This window comes from Alternaria viburni (genome assembly GCF_023758015.1).
Source record: "Alternaria viburni strain BMP 2772 chromosome Unknown scaffold_28, whole genome shotgun sequence".
In the NCBI taxonomy this organism is placed as follows: Eukaryota; Fungi; Ascomycota; class Dothideomycetes; order Pleosporales; family Pleosporaceae; genus Alternaria; species Alternaria viburni.
This window is the reverse complement of record NW_026055797.1, coordinates 205801-225978: the sequence shown is the minus strand read 5'-3', so window position 1 is coordinate 225978 and position 20178 is coordinate 205801. Positions and strand designations below refer to the sequence as shown.

Here is a 20178-nt window from a genome sequence, read left to right as displayed (position 1 = left end):
TATAAGTATACTATATAGGTTACTCTTTTTATTATAAAGGTACGCTAGTTTAACCTAGTCTTAACTATTAAGAAGCCTAGCTTATTTCTTAATAATTAGTAGTATACGCAAAAGCTTATTTCTAGTAATATAGCTAATAATTAACTTTTAGAGGTTACTTATAGTACTAAGGTAGTAGAAGTTTAGTATTAGTTTATTATATAAGCTAAGCTTATAAAATAGCTATACTAGCTAAGTACGTAGTATATATATATTATTATTAATAAAGTTCTTAAAGTATATTATAGAAAGCAGTAGTGTGTTTACGCATTAATTATAGTAGTTATTTATTAATATTTAGAGTTATTATATTATTATTTTAAATTAATAAGAAGAAGAAGAAGAAAAAAAGTTATATAGAATTTAGAAGAGATAGAAAGTAGTATAGAAGAGAAAAGTAGTATAAAAGAGCTAGAAAATAGCGTAAGATATGTAGATATCTCTTCTTATAAATACTTATTTACCTAGTAAGCTATTACGTACTTTTATAATATACACTAGTGTCTACCTTTTAATATTACTTTATTATAACTCTAAGTCTCTTACCTACTACTCTTTTCTCTTACTTTCTTTTACTTTTACGTATTCTATTATAATAACGCTAATTAGACTTTTACTTACTTTAGTTTAATAATATATTACGTAATAGCTCTTATCTAATATTCTAGAGCTAAATTTAAGATTAAGATAATTACGTAGAGACAGCGTAAGGCTGTATATATAATTACTAGATTATTAAGTTAATCTAGAACTAAGTAGAATAATCTACAAAGTATATATAGGCCTTTCTATCTATATTACTACTATAGTTATAAGATAAAGTTTTAAAGTGTCTTTTTAACTTATAGCTCTTTTAGGCTAGCTTAGAAGTTTAAATTACTACTATTACTATACACAAAAAACTAATCTTTCTTACTATATATTTATTAATTAAAAGTATATAGTAAAGTACTAATTATAGCTATAAATATATAGAATAAAAATAGAATAGCAGTATACTTATAAGAGTAAAAGCTTAGAACTCTAAATAAAAAAAAAAAAAAAAAAATAGTAAGTTACTAGCCTTAATAAGTTCTTTCTATAATATATTATTAATATACTTCTTAATAGCTTTAGTTTTAATATAAGTTAGCTTATAAATATAAAGCTTTAGTATAAAGGTATCTAGAAGAATATTAATAGAATAGTTAACTCTAGATTAGTAGTTAGGTAACTAATAAGCTAAGTGTAAGTTAAATAAATTAGAGAGTTTATTAAGTATCTAGTTAGGTACTATCTTACTAATTTATTTCTTACTTATAGGCGCTTATTCTATCTTATTTATATACTTCTTAAAGTTATCTTATAACACTACTAATATATCTATACTTTTCTAGTTCTTATTAGAAGGCCTTTTAGATAGTACCTAATAATAGAGTTTAATCTAAATAACTTATTTAGAGTATTTAGTAGCTATAGTAGTAGTAGCGCTAGTAGATATAAAGTAAATATTAGCTATAGTTTTCTTAGTAAGGTTACTACTATCTTTATCTTTTATTATAGTAGTATTACTAGTTTTATACTTTCTCTTAATAAGTTATACGTAACTATAATATACGCTATTATTATAGACTATCTTAAGTAAACCTTTATATAAGTAGTTTAGCTTATAGACTTCTTCTAAAAAGGTAATACTATATTATTTACTAAAATAAAAAGAAAGTTAGTAGTAATCTATCTAATTTATTCTAAGAATAATATTATACTTACTAATATTTATAATATAATAAAGAATAGTATATATATAACTACTATATTTAATAGATAAGTTAATAGTAGTAGTAAGCTTAGCTACTTTACCTCTATCTATAAGAGAGAGTTATATAAACTAAGTAATAGAGATAGTTTAGAGAGAATAATTATCTATTTATACTTAGTTAATAAAGTAGACACTAGCTCTAGTATTAATAAAAGTAGAGACTAGCTACTAGTAATTAGATTAGGTTATAGCTAATATAAAGAATTCTAGCTATCTACTAAAGTTATTAGAGAGCTTACTACTAAGAGTAGTAGTAGAGATAAAGTGCGTTTTCTCTATAATAGAAACCTTATCTAGAGAGTATAGTAAAGTAGTAGTAATCTTAGTTTAATAATATTAGTTATAAACTTAGTGTTAATATTAACTTACTATACACTAGTTAAGCTTCTATACACGCTTCTATTTAGAAGTCTTTAGTTTAAATAATCTAGAAGAGCTTTATTATTAACGTAGAAGCTTTTATTATTAACTAAGTTATTATTATCTAGAGTTTCTATATTATTCTTCTTAGTCTCTATATTAAACGTATTAAGAGTATTAATATATAAGATAGTAAGTATAGAAATCTACTATAAAAGTGTAAAGAACTTACTATAGTAAAGAGTGTTAGTATAATATATCTAATAATTATCTTTTCTATATTTAAAGTAAAGCTTAAGTTTAGCTAAGTACTTCTTATTCTTATCTAATTACTTAAAAGCTATCTTTCTATAGATATAGAAGCTAGCTATATTATTATAACTACGCGTCTTAGAAGCTAAGAAGAATACTAACTTAGGTATATAGTCTATAGGTATAGCTTTAGCTATAGGTATTATTACCTTTTAATCTACGTTAATTTACTAGTAACTTTAATTAATATACTAGGCGTAGAGAAGAAAGAAGTAAATAGTTTTATTTTTATAGAAACTAGTAGTTATAGTAATAGCTAAGCTAAGTTATATAAACTTATAAGTATAGTAAATCTATATAGCGTTCTTATACTTAAGAATATATATATAGAATATAAACTTAGACTTCTATTTAATAAACTTCTACTTAGACTTATACTTTAGTAAACTATTAGTAATTATAGTTTTAGTATTAGCTTTATAGTTATAAGTAAGGTATTAACTATCTAAGACTTCTAGAAGGTCTAAAAAGTTCTTAGCCTTAATATTCTAGATATACTTATATACCTCTTACTAGATCTAGAACTTAAAGTAATTAATAGCTTACTAATTTTCTAGGTATATTCTACACTTAGTAACTACTATCTTACACTATTACTTATAGTTATTATTAACCTTACTTTTAAAGGTCTTAAGCTTAAGTAGCTTATAGGTATAGCTACTTCTACTACTAATAGTAGAAGTAGAAACTAGTAGTAGTTAGAAAGTTATTACTAGTAGTAGCACTAGTATATAAGAATTTAGAGCTTATAAAGACACTTATTAAGCTAATATTTTACGTATAAGTATATAGCTACTTTATTATAGATTTTTACTATTATAATTATAAACTAATACTTATTATAGTTATATTAGAAGTAGTAGCTAAGGCTATTACCTAATAGACGTATATAAACGCTCTTATTAGAATAAGATATATAGTTTATAGTATAGATTATATATAAAGAAGTAGTTAGTAATAGCTTTAGCTTTATAGTAGGCTTTAGTAAGAGTATTATTAAGTTTATTATAAGCTTTATTCTTATTTTTTATTATATTTATATATTTAATATTATAATTACTAAGTTTAAAGCTATACTAGTTAGCTTAAGTCTTATACTTATTTTTAACCTTATAGATAGCTTTAGCTTTATCTATCTACTAGTCTATACTCTTATATTTCTTTTATAAATCTTATTTAAGTTATATATATATAGAACTATCTTTAGATTTATTCTAGTAATAGCTAAGGTCTTTAACTTATTACTTTAGATTATTATACTTAGTATAAAAAGCGTTATGTTTCTAAGTAAGTGCTTTATAAGTAGAGTTACTATAAGTATTAGGCGTAGTAAGCTTCTTAAGTTAGCCTACCTTAGAAGTAAGATAGTAGATCTTACTTAGCTTTTTATAAAAGGCTATATTAGTAACTATATTTATAAATAGTCTACTAGATTATAATACTTTATTAAGAGTAGATTTAACTTTACTAAGCTAAACGCGTATATCTTTAACTTTCTAATTATACTTAACGTCTTAGAGTAGATAAATATAAATAGCGTTAGAGTAGTTATATAGGTTAATAAGCGTAGTAATAAGAAATATCTACTAGAAGTCTAGACGTTATATAATATTCTTCTAGAAATTCTTAGTATTAGTAATAGTAACATTAATCTTATTATAATAAATAATATTACTCTTAGTATAATATTAGCCTATACTAATAGAGTAAAAGAAGGTACTAGTATTAGTATTAGGTTCTAGGTTCTCTTAGAATTTATACTAATTAGAATTAAGAGTAGTTTATTAAAGGTATACGTAGTTAGTATCTTATAGGTATTCTAAAAGAGCGTTACTAATCTTAATAGTAATTAGCTCTTATTTAGTAGTTTTAGGCTCTTAGATATTACTATTTAATACTAAAGGCTCTAGAAAATAGACTACTAGAAGTAGGCTTTTTTATTACTAGAAAAGGCGCGCTTATATATATTAGAGAAGTAGTAGTAGACCTATTAATAATTAGTTTTATATTTAGATATTACTTAGAGTTATACTAGTAGTAGTAGTATTCTAAATATTATTTTAGAGAGAATATACTATTATAATAGTTTTATTATATTAGTTATAAAGCTTACTAGAGAGTTATACTTATTATAGAAGCTAGCCTTTACTTTCTATCTACTTATCTATTTATAAGATAGATCTATTCTCTACTAGCGTTAGTAATTACTCTCTTAAGCTATTTACTTAATAAGCTTAATATTACTACCTATAGGCTTTTAGTGTAATACTTAAGTAATTTTTATTATTAAGACGTAATATATTATAGAACTTATAGAGTTACTTACTAACTTACTTAACTATTACGTAAGGTATAGAAGCCTTATAGCTATTATAAGTATTAGTAATAATAATCTTAGATATTTTATCTAATAGAGCGTTACTTACTTAATTAGTAGTAGTAGTAACTTAAGTAGTTATACGTAAATAGTGTTTCTAATAACTAAGCCTAATATAGAGTATTCTAGAGATATAGATTAATATAATATAGTGTAAAGGTACTTATATACTATAATTATTAGGTATATACTTCTATTAAAATAAGATATTATATATAAGTAGATCTACTTATATAGTAGAACTTTTAAAGTTTCTTACTTAATTAGAGCTAGACCTAATTAGGTAGAGATTATAGATTTAATCTATAATAATAAAAAGTTTCTTAATAGTAAAGTTAGTAGATAATATAATAGATAGTCTTACTCTAGGTAAATACGTTTATAAGACTATAATAATAATAGAATTAATAATAGAATTTTTAATAAATATAGTAAGTAATATAGTATCTCTAAAGTAGCTCTTTAGGTATTTTAAGCTACTTCTTAGAGCGTCTAGAATATTAGATATTATATCTTAGATAACTTCTTATAAGATAGCTATAAGAATAGCCTTTAAAATAGCTACTTTAATAGCTTTTTTTTTAGTAGACTTAAAGTAACTTATAAAAGCTTTAGTAATAGTAGCGTAGTAATAAAGAAAGTAATTAATTAGTAAGAAAATAACTTATTTAAGCTTTAATTAGATAGTAAGGTAATATAACTAGTAATAAGATTAGTATCTAACTTATAATTAGTAAGAGAACTTATAAAAAGTAAGAATATAGTTAAGAGCTTATTTAAGGTACTAGTATAGCTTTTAGTATTAGCTTTAAGCTACTTACGTCTTTAGCTTAATTTAGTGTATAGATATATAAATATAGAAGATAAAAAAAGTATACTTTTACTAGACTTCTAGTATATATATTCTAACTATAGAGCTTTAGAATATATTACTCTATTAGTAATAAGCGTATATAATTAGATTATAATCTTTTTATAAAGTTCTTTTATAAGATATTTAGTATTATAATTCTTTTATAAAGTATTTAGTATTAGAATAGCTACTTTATAAGCTTTAGTCTAAAAGATTTAGAAGCTTTAACTACCTTAGAGGTAGTAGCGCTAAAGCTCTAAGCTTTAGCTTACTTAACGCTATACTTTTAAAAGTAGATAAAAGATTTAGTTATATATTTTTTAGAGTACTAGTAATAGTTCTTATTTCTTTAGAATTAGTAGCTCTTTAAGCTATAAGTATTACTACTTAAAATTTAAATTTCTACTTAATAATAAAAGATATTTATTATATAGCTTTTTTACTACTACTTTTTTTTTTACTACTACTACTACTATTTCTACTAGTATTTTTAGCTTTATAACTTTTTTTTTTATTAAGATTTAAAATTTTTTTTTTAATATATATAATATTTATACTTACTAAAAAATAGTATATTAAGCTACTTTTTAGTAAACTTTTTATAGTTAGCTTTTTTTATAGCTATTTTTTTAGTATTTTCTTTAAAGTCTATACTAGTAAAAACTAATATAAGCTACTTTAATAATACTATATATAAAAGAGCTTTTAAAGTACTTAAGCTTATTATTATAGCTAAATTAAATTTAAAATATTAAAATTTTTTAGCTTATATAAAGCTTATTTAAAAAAATTATATAAGTATAGTACTTTATACTTATATAAATAGTATAGATACTATATAAGCTTTACTTTTTATATTTAGTATTTTAAATTATAAGCTTAGTATTAATATTTAATACTAAGTAAATACTATTATAGTAACTATAAAAAAGAAAAAGAAAAATATAAATAAAAACTTTAAAAATATTTTTTAAAAAAGTAGTAGTTAAGTATAAATAGTAGTAGTTATTAAAGCTATTTATAAAATTAATATTTAATAAAAAATTAATTAAGTTATAAAGTTAAAAAAGTAAAACTAAAACTAATAAAATTTAATTATAAGTATTAAGTAAATATTAGTTATATTTAGTTTAAGTACTTTAATTAGTAATAAAGAATAAATATTATTATTCTAAGAGAGTAGTAATAAAGTAGATAAATCTAATAACATTTGCAAAGGAAGTTTAGTTGTTAATAGATAAGAGGGATAATGTTCGACAGAGACTTGATATTCATTCGTGTGTCAGCGACCCTCCATCAACGGCAAGAACAAGAGCGGCCAATCTGGATATAATAAAGTCTGTACAGAGAAAAGAAAGTCTCGCTTCTAAACACGGCAAAGCTTGCCGTTCTCATTCGGTAGGCCGTCCACGCTCTCTACCCTCCACCTCTCGCTACCCACACCGGTAGTCGCAAAGAACACATCCTGAGGGTCAAGCTTCTTCTTCAACTCCAACAACTTAGGGTAGTTATCACCGAAGAAAGCATTGCCAAAGTCAGGCTCGAGACGATCAGCCTCAGCAAGGTAGGATCCAGCACCAGGGCTAATGTCTCTCCAGGCCTGCATATCGCCTGCCTGGAACTCCTTGCGGATCCTCAGGATCTCCTCGGCGGTGCTGTTGATGGGCCAGCGTACGGATTGCATGCTGAAGGAGACGAGCGGGCGCCAGTGAGTGTTGACAGCGTTGTCGGTATTGTATGGGTCTTTGGCTTGCATGTTGAAGTGGACTTGTACGCGGTTCTTCTCGCTCGATCGGCGGATGTTCTCGTATACTTCTTGACGCTTCTCGGCTGTCTCGAAGTTGGCGCGAGGGAAGAGGCGCGATGCGGTTGCTACATTGGGCTTCTGAACAGCTTCGAGAGGGAAGGATGAACGCCACGCGTCGTAGTAGTTGTCGAAGTGGGTGATGTTGGGGTCGTACTTGACACCCAAGTCGTCGAGCTTATTGAACCAGGGCTGTAGGAGTGCAGTTGCTTCCTCTACATTCTTGCCAGGTGCGAAGAAGGGCGAGAAGGCAAACGCAAAGGTGCCGTTGGAGGGGATTAGAGTCCAATATGTGTATGTACCGGCATCGGCGTTGTCGATCCACAGGTCGACGTATGAGCGGATGGCAGCCCAGAACGTCTCGTTGCCTGTGTCCTTGGAGTTAAAGCCAAAGCGGGAGGCTGTGACCTCGAGGTCGGGATGGGCCTTGACGGTCACGGAGGTGACGACGCCAAAGGTACTGCCACCGCCACCGCGCAGGGCCCAGAAAAGATCAGTGTTAGAGGTAGAGTTTGCGACGACGAACTCGCCATCAGCTCTGACGACCTCCATAGAGAGCACACTGTCAGCGCCAGTGCCGTACAGTCCGGTCAAAGGAGAGTGACCACCACCTTGGATGTATCCTCCCATGACTCCGACCGTCTCGCCTTCACCACCAACGACGATTCTGCCCTTCTCAGCGGCAGCCTTGTAGATCTCGAAAGCCTGGACACCAACACCGCTCTTGAATGCAGGGCCAGTGTAGTTGAGCTTCTCATCGACATACTCTTCGATGTACTCGATGTCCTTCATGTTGTGCGTCCAGATGCTGAGAGCATCCTTGCCGCCACTCTTGCCGAGGAAGTCGTGGCCAGTGTTCTTAACGACAAGTCTGACACCCGAATTACGAGCAAAGTTGACGGCGAGCTGGACGTGCTTGGGTTCAGTCGCGTTGACAACATACATGGGGAAGCCTCCGCGAGTGCAGCCATGCGAGTCGTAAAGAACCGGTGGGGCACAGGTCAGGCCTTGAGCGACTGGGGACATCATCTCAATAGGGTCGATCATATGGATATATGACTTCTGCCATGCTGCCACAGTGTACTCGGAACATTTTGCGGCGTTGTAGTCTTGACCAGGGTAGCATACTGCTGCCAATGGAGTGGGTGCACTGATGACGCGGTCGCCAGTGAGTTTGCTGAGCTGGGACCAAGCCTCATCGGAAGGCCATTGGGGGTCATCGGGGTAGACTTTGCATCTCGAAGAGTTCGTTGGTGTTGTAGCGTCGAGCGAGCCGGGGAGGAAGAGGGACCTGACTGCTGAAGTAACGCCTTGGAGGTCTACATCTACGTTGAGGGTGTTGGTTCCAGCCTTGGCCGAGAGGACGGGTGATGCCGTGGTTGACGTTGCAGCCAAAACTGCGAGCCACATAGCGATGGAAGCCATTTTGAATAGTTCGTCGGTGTAAAACGACGACTCAGTGTTTCACCGAGGGTACCAGTCTTTGGCAATTGATCGTCTCCCGTCGAACGGCTGCAGATCTATATGTCTGTCAGAAAGTTTCTTTTTGCCATTGACGGCCGTTACTCACTGTACCTTTCCCCTGGGGCTTGCGGCTGGTCTGCGGATGACGGACCGTTGCGCACTGAGACGAGAAACAAGGCGATAGTCATAATGGTCATCTTACGGACTGACTCGATATAGGAGGCGTCGTCCAATAACCTGAGCTTGGCAGGATGTAGGCTAATGTTCTTTGCCCAGAGTGTGACCGCTGATCTTGGCTGGAAAGATTGTTGACAGCTGAGTTAACCGGGGGCGACGACATGGTATTGAAGTAATCACGGCATCGCAACCTATCCAGGCAATTCCTGAGTGTCCATGTATGCAGACGTTGCGTGGTACGGCGTATCTCACATGCATATTCTATATATTGGACCTATCGCAAGAAGCGATCAGCAATGATAATGCGAATTCTGCACTCGTGAGGCACTCCCTGGAATATCGACTGTGCCCACGTGCGCTTGAATATGTCGTTGGGACTAGTCTCAGGCACATCGTTACTCGAGTCGTGAGGCTTGCCGCCCAGGGTCTGCCTGTTGGTGCCGGCGTAGCTGCCGGTAGTGCAAAGTCTGAGAGTCATGTACGCACGCAAGCGCGAAGCTGCCGCGATTGCCTGACAACGGACCTGCAGCAGTGGAGCTCACAAGTAGTTCTAAAACACGCGTTCATGATAACGGCTTGGAATGGTGTCAGTTATTTCTCGGCCATCAATAGCAATTGTGTGCAATGAGGATGACTACGCGTCTGGCAGGAGCCGCGTCAGACGGGTCGGACAATAAACTAGTCCCGGGGGATCGCCTCCGTTAGCCACATGGCCGCCGACCTCCAAGCCTTCAACGCCAACAACGCCATGATCCTGAAGATCGGCATACTTACTTCCGCTAATCACAAGTGGCTCAAAACATCGATTCGCTCACTTTGCAATCGCAATCGGAATCCCTAGTGGCAGTGGCTCAATTGACCATGGTTGCGTCCAGACCATCGACCAGCCAACAATAGGGCGGACAGGCCTCCAGCCGGAAGATTGCGACCGTGTCCAGGGCTGCCCTTGACATGTCAGCCCAAATTCGGACCGTGAGAAACCGATTTGGACTTCGTGAGACGCTCTAGTCCTCTTTCTGGTCAAGCGAGAGGGGAAGACACGAGCGGGAGTCGACTACTGTTGCCGCGGTTGTGGTGTGCATAATGGACCGCCTCGCTTTGGACGACGCCTCTGGTTCCTGGCAGGTTTTTATCCTTGAGACGACAAGAGTCTAGAGCAGCGGCTGGTCCGAGGCAACCTTCCACCTCGCCGTGCAGTGACAGCATCCGTCTTGGCCACCAAACATCCCATCCTGACACCAAGGGAGTGTACGTGCGACTTCCCGCGTGGACGCGCGACATATACTAGTCACATAGCGAGGAAAACTCGAAGGCGTCCAGTGCGGGTACATTCGACTTTTCCTTGGGTGGGCCAATAACACCTACAATATCCGTCACACTTCAGATCCTCACTGTTTGCGTCGTTACTCCACGTTCGCTTCTCGGTGCGATCATCCGTCGTGGACCCACGATCTTCATAAGCCCTCTGGTTCATCCGGTTCACGATCCACTGGACAGGCCAACATTGAACTCCACGCTGTGGGCTTCAACGGCTACTGCGCACCAACGGACTGAGCGCTCCACAGTCGCACGACGCTGGCGACAAACACCAGCAAGACTATGGTGGAAAGCCGACAACCCGAGGTCCTGGCCATCATCGGTACTTTCACAGTCGTCGCCTCTCTCACAGTCTTCCTCAGGGTATGGTCGCGGTACCTAGGACGCAACTTTTGCTGGGACGATCACCTTATCTTGATAGCCTTTGTCCTCCTCATACTAGATACTCTGGCAACATGGATGTACATTGTACTGAGCGGCACCGGCTACCATGTCTATGATCTGCCCAAGAAGTCTGTTGCGGAACAGCTCGTTGCGATACGATGGAATTTCGCAGTACAGATGATGTACCACCCACGTACGTATATCGGATTCGCAGGACGTTCCGGAATGTTGCTGACATGTGGCGTCTGTTTCTAGTCATGGGATTGATTCGAGCTTCCATCATCATGTTCCTCTTCCGCATGAAGGATAGTCGGCGGCGCGTACGATACCCGTTACACCTTACTTTCTGGCTGAACATCATATACTCCGTCGGGTCGACTATAGTCAATGTCGTGCAGTGCACGCCTCGTGCCTACGCTTGGTCCAGACCCGCCATGGACAGCATCGATGCCAACGGAAATGTTGTACCTGGTGGTACTTGTATCGATGCGCGTACCTTTGTACTCGTGTCGTGTGGTTTGTCCATCTTCATGGACCTCATCATCATCCCAATCCCTTCGATCATGGTATGGGGCCTCCAAATGCACCGACGTACAAAGCTCCTAGTCGTCATTGTCATGAGCCTGGGATGGATTGCGACAGGCGTCTCGATCGGCAGGTTCATCGTATACTACTACCGGTTTGCTCCCACCAACAAGGATCGCACATGGGATATTGGCATCGGAATCAGCATCGCCGAACCAGCTGTACACATCATGACAGCATGCGCACCAGCGACCAAGTGCCTCTTTCGAACCCTGTTCCCGCAATATGGCACCGGCCGGAACACCTCTTACTACGAAGACCGTACCGCGGGCACGATGCGACCAAGCACCAAGGTTTTCGGGAACTTCAACTTTGGGCTATCCAACAACCCAGATGACGAGATCACTATCCAGGAACTGGGAGGAGCCCCTAGGACTGCCCCACTTCCACCCGTCAAGGACGAGTGCGAGTATGGATTGAAGGCGATGGGAAGCTTCGAATCTAAGGAGTTTGTTGCGAGAGGATTAGGGAGGAAGAAGAGCTGCTCAAAAACCGCATGCACAGAAGCTAGTGAGCCCGTAGAGGCCGAGCCAGAGCATTGCCTGGGGCAAGCTCGGTGATTGTATTTTGAGTCTGCGTTGATGAGCGATGATAGCGTTTGAGATACCAGGTGAAGATATTCACACTCCTTTAGCACATAGTAGTAATCGATGACGTCTACGGCCAATGGAGATTCGTGCGTATGATTGTTCCCTTGCGTTGACCTGACTGGGGGTGGAAGGTGGCGGGGCACGCGTGGGCGCGCTGCCACGTGAAGGCCTAGCGCGATTTGGTGGGCGGTACCGAGACCCTTGCCCATGTGAGACGGAACAACAAACATTAGCAGCGACGCATTTCAGCACGACAGCACATGCAGCCACCATGAGGATTATAGAACTCGTAATCGATGTAGGCGACCCCAACCTTTACAGTAATCGCTTTCTAACACGCGCATAGGGCTACAAGTCATACGCTGTCCGTACCGTCATTTCTGGCTGGTAGGGCTTGTTTACGCTCCCCGCACGCAACGACACGACTGACAGCCGACCAGGGACGAGAGCTTCAACTCAATCACGGGACTCAACGGATCCGGAAAGTCGAACATTCTCGATTCAATATGTTTCGTACTCGGAATCAACAACTTGAGCGTGGTGCGGGCGCAGAACTTGCAGGTGAGTGTGGACGGTAAAGAGTACGCGATGCAGGAGAGCTGACAGTACTGCAGGATCTCATCTACAAGCGCGGCCAAGCGGGTGTCACCAAAGCGAGCGTTACCATCGTGTTCGATAACCGCGACAAATCGAAGAGCCCCGTTGGCTTTGAGGAACATGCACAGATTTCGGTGACAAGGCAGATCGTGCTCGGAGGAGCGAGCAAGTATCTCATCAACGGGCACCGCGCGCAACAACAAAGCATACAGAACCTATTCCAGTCTGTACAGCTGAACATCAACAACCCGAATTTCATGATCGCACAAGGAAAGGTCATGCAGGTGCTGAACATGAAGGCCAAGGAGATTTTGGCTATGCTGGAAGAGGCTGCTGGAACACGCATGTTTGAGGACAGGCGGGACAAGGCATACAAGACCATGGCTAAGAAGGAAATGAAGGTGCAGGAGATTACGGAGCTATTGCGAGACGAAATCGACCCGAAGCTCGAGAAACTGCGGATGGAAAAGCGTGCCTTTCTCGACTTCCAACAGACACAGAGCGAGCTCGAGCGCCTTACGAAGCTAGTCGTCGCATACGACTACATACGATACAACGAGCGATTGCAACAGTCTGCCGAAGACCTCGAAGCCAAGAAGCAAAGGGCGAAAGACCTCGACGCGTCTGCTGTGCGCATGAAAAAGGAGATTGAGAACCTCCAGGAGGACATCAAACAGACAAAGGCAACACGAGAGAAGGAGCTGCGCAAGGGCGGGAAGTTCCAGGCTCTGGAAGAGGAAGTCAAGACGCATTCGCACGAGATTGTCCGCCTGACGACAGTGCTAGATTTGAAAACGACTAGCATGGCCGAAGAGGTAGAACGGAAGGAGGGTGTTGAGAAGAGTGTCAAAGAATTGGAGAAGCTACTTCAGGAGAAGAAGCAGACGTACGAGAAGTTACAAGAGAAGTACCAGACAGCCCACGCGGAGCTGGCGAAGCAGACGGAGGAGGTGGAGAAGAAGGAAGAGCTTCTCCAAACCCTACAGACAGGTGTGGCTTCTAAAGAAGGCCAGGAAGGCGGTTACCAGGGCCAATTGCAAGACGCCCGGAATCGCGCAAGCGCAGCCGCGACCGAGCAAGAGCAGAGCAAACTTCGGATATCACATCTTGAGAAGCAGATCAAGGAAGACGAACCGAAGGCGAAAAAAGCCAAACAACAAAACTCTGGGCTCCTCCAAGACCTCGAGGCGTTGAAATCCCAAGCTCAGAAGCTAGAAGCGGACCTTGCGAAGCTTGGCTACAGCGAAGGTCAGGAAGCCGATATGTATCAGCAAGAGTCGCATCTTCAGGCACGCATACGTGAACTTCGCCAACAAGCAGACGGCATGAGGCGGCAGGTTGCGAACATTGACTTCAGCTACAACGACCCCTCCCCGAACTTCGATCGGTCTAAAGTGAAAGGTCTGGTCGCTCAGCTCTTCACCCTAGAAAAGGAGCATACCCGAGCAGGTACCGCTCTGGAGATCTGTGCTGGTGGTCGGTTGTACAACGTTGTCGTCGACTCAGCTGCTACCGGCAAACAACTTCTCGAGAACGGCAAGCTGAAGAAGCGAGTGACAATTATTCCACTCAACAAGATTGCGGCTTTCAAGGCGTCGGCAGAGAAGATTGGGGCTGCTCAAAAGATTGCGCCTGGGAAAGTCGACCTGGCCTTGTCGTTGATCGGATACGAGCACGAGGTCAACGCCGCCATGGAGTACGTCTTCGGATCCACACTCGTCTGTGAGGACGCCGAGACCGCTAAGCGCGTGACCTTCGATCCAGCAGTGCGCATGAAGAGTGTCACTCTACAAGGTGACACATACGACCCAGCTGGTGTTCTGTCTGGTGGTAGCGCACCTCAGTCTAGCGGAGTTCTCATTACCCTCCAAAAGCTTAATGAGATTACGACAGAGCTGAGTTCGCAAGAAGCCCAGCTTCAGTCGCTACAGGCTACCATGGCAAAAGAGAAGAAGAAGTTGGATGCTGCTCGTAAATCAAAGCAGGAGCTCGACCTCAAAAGGCACGAGATCAAGCTCACTGAGGAGCAGATTGGCAGCAACTCTTCCTCATCGGTAAGTGATGCCTCCTAGAATGCGAACCTGGGGCTTTGTTAATTATGTCTTAGATCATCCAAGCAGTAGAAGAGATGAAGCAGACCATTGCTCAGCTCAAGGAAGACATAAAAGCGGCGAAGACTCGCCAAGACGAGGCCAACAAGGACGTCAAACGTATCGAACGCGACATGAGCGAGTTCAGCAACAACAAGGACAGCAAGCTTGCTGAACTACAGTCATCGCTGGACAAGCTAAAGAAGGCTTTGAACAAGAATAGCGCTTCGATCAAGCCCCTGCAGACCGAGATGCGCGAAGCTATGGTCGAGTCTGAGCAATGCGGGAGCGATCTGGCAGCAGCACAAGAGCAACTTGAAGAGGTTCAGACCAATCTGCAGTCGCAGCAAGCAGAAGTCGACGAGTTGCTAGCTGAGCAATCTCGTGTACAGGTGAGTTCCCTAGACCGACGTCACTTGTCGATGCTAACCTTGCCAGGACGCACACGACTTAGCTGCAGCCCACTTGAGAGATGAACAAGCGAAACTCACAGGCTTCGACGAAGAACTTCGCTCGCTTGAAGACGCGATCAGGTCGAAGAACTCGTCCATCACTGAAGGCGGTCTGGAGCAACAGAAGCTCGGCCATGAGATCGAAAGATTCCACAAAGAACAGGAAGGCGCAGCTAGCCATGTCAAGGCGCTAGAAAAAGAGTACGAGTTCATCGCGAGCGATTCCGAGCTCTTTGGACGTGCGGGCACAGTCTATGACTTCAAGGGCGTGAACATGGCCGACGCTAAAACCAGGCGGAAGTCGTTGGAAGAGCATTTCCAGCAGAAGAAGAACAAGATCAACCCCAAGGTCATGGCTATGATCGACAATGTTGAGAAGAAAGAAGCCAGCCTCAAGCGGAACATGTCAACAGTCATCCGGGACAAATCCAAGATCGAAGAGACTATCGTCAAGCTCGATGAGTACAAGAAAGAGGCGCTACACAAGACCTGGACGATTGTCAATCGCGATTTCGGTCAAATTTTCAACGAGCTGCTGCCAGGCAGTTTCGCGAAACTGGATCCTCCTGAGGGCAAGACAATCTCTGACGGTCTGGAAGTCAAAGTCATGCTGGGCAAGGTGTGGAAGCAGTCACTGACAGAGCTGAGTGGTGGTCAAAGGTATGCAATCACTCGTACTCACCCGTACTCACCCGGATCACATGCGCTAACATTTGCTAGATCACTTATCGCCTTATCCCTCATCATGGCCCTCCTCCAGTTCAAACCTGCACCCATGTACATTTTGGACGAAGTCGATGCTGCGCTGGACCTGTCGCACACACAAAATATCGGTCGCTTGTTCAAGACCCGTTTCAAGGGATCGCAATTCATCGTCGTCAGTTTGAAGGACGGCATGTTTCAAAACGCAAACCGCATATTCCGCACACGGTTTGTCGACGGCACTAGTGTGGTGCAAGCATCGTCGGGATCATCTGGATAGGTATTGATGTTTGCGTAATGTGTTATGAGGCATGGTTGGGATACCCGGTTTGCATGACTTGGTTTACGGACTGGAAAGATATCCGCGTAGTTTTGCATAGAATGGTGTTGGTGGAGTCTTGTTTATGACACTAATGTCCCGGTTGGGAAGTTGGTATGCACATCCGCGGCCCAAACGGCCACTTCCTCGTTAAGATGTCTTGTCGTCCATGTCTCCTTCCTGATGCGGAAACCAAAGATACAAGCTGCTTCTACATCCCAGTTCAGAGCAACACCGTGCTTCCTACAGTTGCGCACTACCTATTCTTTCTGCGCACCCACCTACGATACACCTATTGACTTCACGGGTTGCTAATTAACATACAGCCCGCTAGATGCGTGATCGACTGAGCGCATTCGCTTCAAATACACAACAGCGGCTTTCATCGCCGGTCCGCTCATGCTGTCGGCACCACTGACCAGGGCCCACGCAACCGATACCGCCGCGTATGCCTCCATCACACCCTCGGGCATACCAGGGCTGATCGCACCCTCTGCACACGATCTCGGTAGCTTCCTGGGCCCGAGCTCACTAACCTCTCTCACTAGACACTACACCTCACTTCAAGAACATGCCGACCAGATCGTTAGCACGGAGTCATCAGAGAATGGCGAAGGAACTACCCCAAGACGGCACGTCGACAGACGTGAGGGGTTTAGCTGGGACCATCGAGCAAGCCTCGGAAATGAGAGCAGGCACAGTCGCAACCCAATGGCGATGGAGCAGGAACGTCCGAAAACACCTCCACCGCTGGAAGAGATAATTCGAAGGACGACCATCGACGATGCAGACCACATCCAAAACAGCAAGCTGCAGCATATCGACAGTATGGAGTCGCGCAATTCTGAAACTACAGCTCGAACGGGTTCCTTTTCCACGGAAACCAATGATTCTTACGTCCGCGATCACAGAAGGTCGTCTATCGCAGCTTTTGCCAAGGGCATCGTACGGCACGTACCAGAATTCAGAATGCTTCACCTGCCCGAAAGCAAAGATGACCAAGACCGGCGAGATCCCCAGGAAGGAAGTCCGCTTAAATTACACAAGAAGGACCGCATGCTTTCATTCGCACCACTTCCTGTCGTCAAAGCGAAGGAGTCGTACGAGCAAGCATCAAAGCCATCCGTCGTTATCGAAGAGCCAACAACGCCAACAAAAACTGCAAAAACCCCATCGTGCCCACAGTCTCCAACGGGGAAAGGCGGACTGCGGGACCGCAGAAAGGTCAATCTCGATCTTTCCATGCCAACCGTCATTCCAGACTTACCTGCTCGCGGCCGCTCACCCGTCGATATTATGGCCAACCTCGGTGCTCCACGCGCGCGAAGCCCGAAAACACCGTGGATTCGCAAAGAGCAGCCGAAGTGGGAGCCAATGCCAATGGCCAAAGCTACGCCAATCCTCGAAGAAGACTACATTCAGAACAACACCTCAGCGCTGAAAAATGACAACAAAGGTGGCGTAGGTCTCCTGCCCGATACCGATGCGATCTTCTCGTCGCAATCCCCGAAGTTCGAACGACCGCCACCGAAAGTACGAGATCGGTGTTACATTGATCGTCCGCGATCGAAAAGAACGAGAAGTGGCAGAAGTGAGAAGAGTGGTACGAGTGCCAGCGATTCCACGGTGGCCAAAACACCAGATGGGAGTTGGACCCCAGCAGAAGAGAATATATACAGAGAACAGCAAGCCCGAACAAAGGCAGAGTTGCAGCAGATAGCGAGCGAATCCAAGGCGACACGTTCGCGCCGCTGGTTATGGCTGAACAAATCGAGTGAAGATGCACCTCCCTCTCCTGGACCAGCGCAATCACTTACTCGCCGCTTCTCTTTCAATCCCTTCCGACGCTCAAACCGCATCTCCGACCAAAACGGCGCAGAGGCTACCAAACAACAAACTCCATTTTCCTTCTTCCCGGCTCGGGGCAAACAGGTACCTCCAGTAAAGTCGCTCGCACAGATGCATGCTCCGCCGGCCTTCATTCCTCCAGGGCTTCAGCGTGTACCAACCCCACCCATGTTCGACTCAAACGGCGAAGTCAAAGGCAAGCTAGCAGACTTCTTCTTCGACGTCCACGGCGGTGGCAGCGCAATCAACACACGCAACAAGCCCAAGTCCAGCCCAGGCGGCTACTGGGATTCCGACGCCCTACTCATGAGCCTAGCAAACGACATCGACAACCCCTCTGACGAAGCAGAAGACGAAGGCCCGTCCGGCCCCCGCAGCGACTTCATCAACCCACCCGTTGACTTTGGCCCGAGCAGCACACTCACAGCGAGCACAAGCAACGAAATCGGCAACGCAGCAGGTTACCTCGGCGTAAAACCACCAGCCAGTCCCTCCCTAGCCGCCACATCCCCCATGCTGGGCCACGACGTCTGGTCCCGCATCCACCAATCGCACTACCCCGACACCCCCGACGAACGCACACTCGCAGCGCTCGCCCGCCAGGAAGAAGAAGAGCGACGAAAGTTTGAATGGCTGGTTCCTGAACACCTTCCTAATAGTCCGCTGTGCCCTCTGCATCCGAAGTATAGGGGGCCCAGTGCGGACTTGTGTTACTGGCATGGACGCAGGTCTGGTAATGAGATTAGGAAGGGGGAGTATGGGGGGTTGGGGGCGAAGGGGGTTTGGAATAGCGCGAGTGGGAGTAGTGGATATAGCCAGCATGACTATGGTTTTGGGGATAATGGAGTGGCTGGGGGTATGCCCAGGCTCGCGGGGACGCCGAGTAGGGAGGTGAAGAAGAGGAGATTGATCAGCTTGTCTAATTCTTAAGTGCTAGAGTTGTTGTTGATGTCAAGTTAAAAGGCCTCTTGAGAGAGGTGAAGAGGATTAAACATCACGACTGAGAGAGAAATGATGTTTACATACGAGAAGATGAATTCTAGACACGCAATTACCGTCTACTAAACCGTCGTACCTCATGAAATGCGCCAGTGAAGGAGCCCGTCTATCGTAATGCGAGTGCGCTCGGCACCATGCGCCGTTGTCCCTCAAGACTTCTTGTACGCACTAGCAGGCTTCGCTATCTTGCCGGCATCGCTCCACAACTGCTCCCTCTCACGGATGATCTGCTGCGCCCATGCCTTGACTTCCTCGCTCTTGATAACATCTGCGACCCACTGGAATTCCCCAAGATCATTCTCGCACTTGGACGTGCGCTCGTATTCGACCATCTGAACGAGAAGCTCAATCTTGTCAATGTCGTGCACAAAGTGCGACTCAGCCGTCTCGCTGTCCTCGTATTCCTGCCATAACGCCCTGATGTCCTGGCCGTTGAGTCCACCGTTGAACTTGCCCAGCAGGTTTGTGCAGATGTAGTCCATGGTCTCGGTCTCTCTCCTGCTCTTCTCCTCCTTGGAGATTCCGTCTACGGGTGTGATGTCACCGACAAGCGCCTCAGCCATGTCGTGGACAACAGCCATGCGACAGCATCGCGCGATGTCGAGCTTGGAGCTTATCGAGGCAGGAGCCATCATGGTGAGGATGCTCATGCGGTACATGTGGTCGGATATGGACTCGCCATCGCCGATTTCGAAACGCTGCCATCCTGCACGTTTGGTCGTCTTTAGGCGCTCGAGGAGGTGGAAGAAGGGGAGCGGTGAGTCGGTGTTTTCGGCGTACTTGAGTGCGTTCTCTGAAAGGACTTTGGGGTATGTTAGTAATGTGTGGATACAGGGCATGAGGGGTAAGAGAGGTGTCGCATACGGACGAGCTATTGCTTGTTCATGACATACCACTCTCGACTGTCCACTTCTTCTGTTCTGCTTTCTTCGCGTCAAGTACACCGGCGTTGGGGTCGGGCACGCCGTTGACCTGGGTTGCTTCGTCGACTGTCATGATTGCTTGGTGTCTCGAAATCGGTTCGGGGTCGGAGGTTTATAGCGGCCCAGAGGGGTGCGTGATTGTCTTATAAACGGTGACTGTTTGGCGAGTGAAGAATGGCGGGACAAGT

General features: G+C 42.5%; 4 protein-coding genes across 4 annotated transcripts; 2 read left to right on the top strand and 2 right to left on the bottom strand.

Annotated features, from left to right (window-relative positions):
• Nucleotides 1-7105: 7105 nt before the first annotated feature.
• Nucleotides 7106-8968, bottom strand: J4E79_010049 (uncharacterized protein; the record flags this gene model as incomplete). Its single annotated transcript, XM_049358889.1, has 1 exon — nt 7106-8968. The coding sequence occupies one exon, from the start codon at nt 8966-8968 to the stop codon at nt 7106-7108; it is 1863 nt and encodes a 620-aa protein (XP_049206622.1).
• A 1815-nt stretch (nt 8969-10783) lies between these two features.
• Nucleotides 10784-16181, top strand: J4E79_010048 (uncharacterized protein; the record flags this gene model as incomplete). Its single annotated transcript, XM_049358888.1, has 8 exons — nt 10784-11078; nt 11141-11988; nt 12407-12447; nt 12501-12621; nt 12675-14711; nt 14765-15139; nt 15186-15859; nt 15920-16181. The coding sequence occupies 8 exons, from the start codon at nt 10784-10786 to the stop codon at nt 16179-16181; spliced, it is 4653 nt and encodes a 1550-aa protein (XP_049206621.1).
• Nucleotides 16182-16931: 750 nt separating this feature from the next.
• Nucleotides 16932-18757, top strand: J4E79_010047 (uncharacterized protein; the record flags this gene model as incomplete). The annotated part of the gene is made up of 2 exons (XM_049358887.1): nt 16932-18704; nt 18728-18757. The coding sequence occupies 2 exons, from the start codon at nt 16932-16934 to the stop codon at nt 18755-18757; spliced, it is 1803 nt and encodes a 600-aa protein (XP_049206620.1).
• Nucleotides 18758-19216: 459 nt separating this feature from the next.
• J4E79_010046 (uncharacterized protein) lies at nt 19217-20063 on the bottom strand (the record flags this gene model as incomplete). Its single annotated transcript, XM_049358886.1, has 2 exons — nt 19217-19869; nt 19961-20063. 2 exons carry the CDS (start codon nt 20061-20063, stop codon nt 19217-19219), a joined length of 756 nt encoding a protein of 251 aa, XP_049206619.1.
• Between the last annotated feature and the right edge of the window lie 115 nt (nt 20064-20178).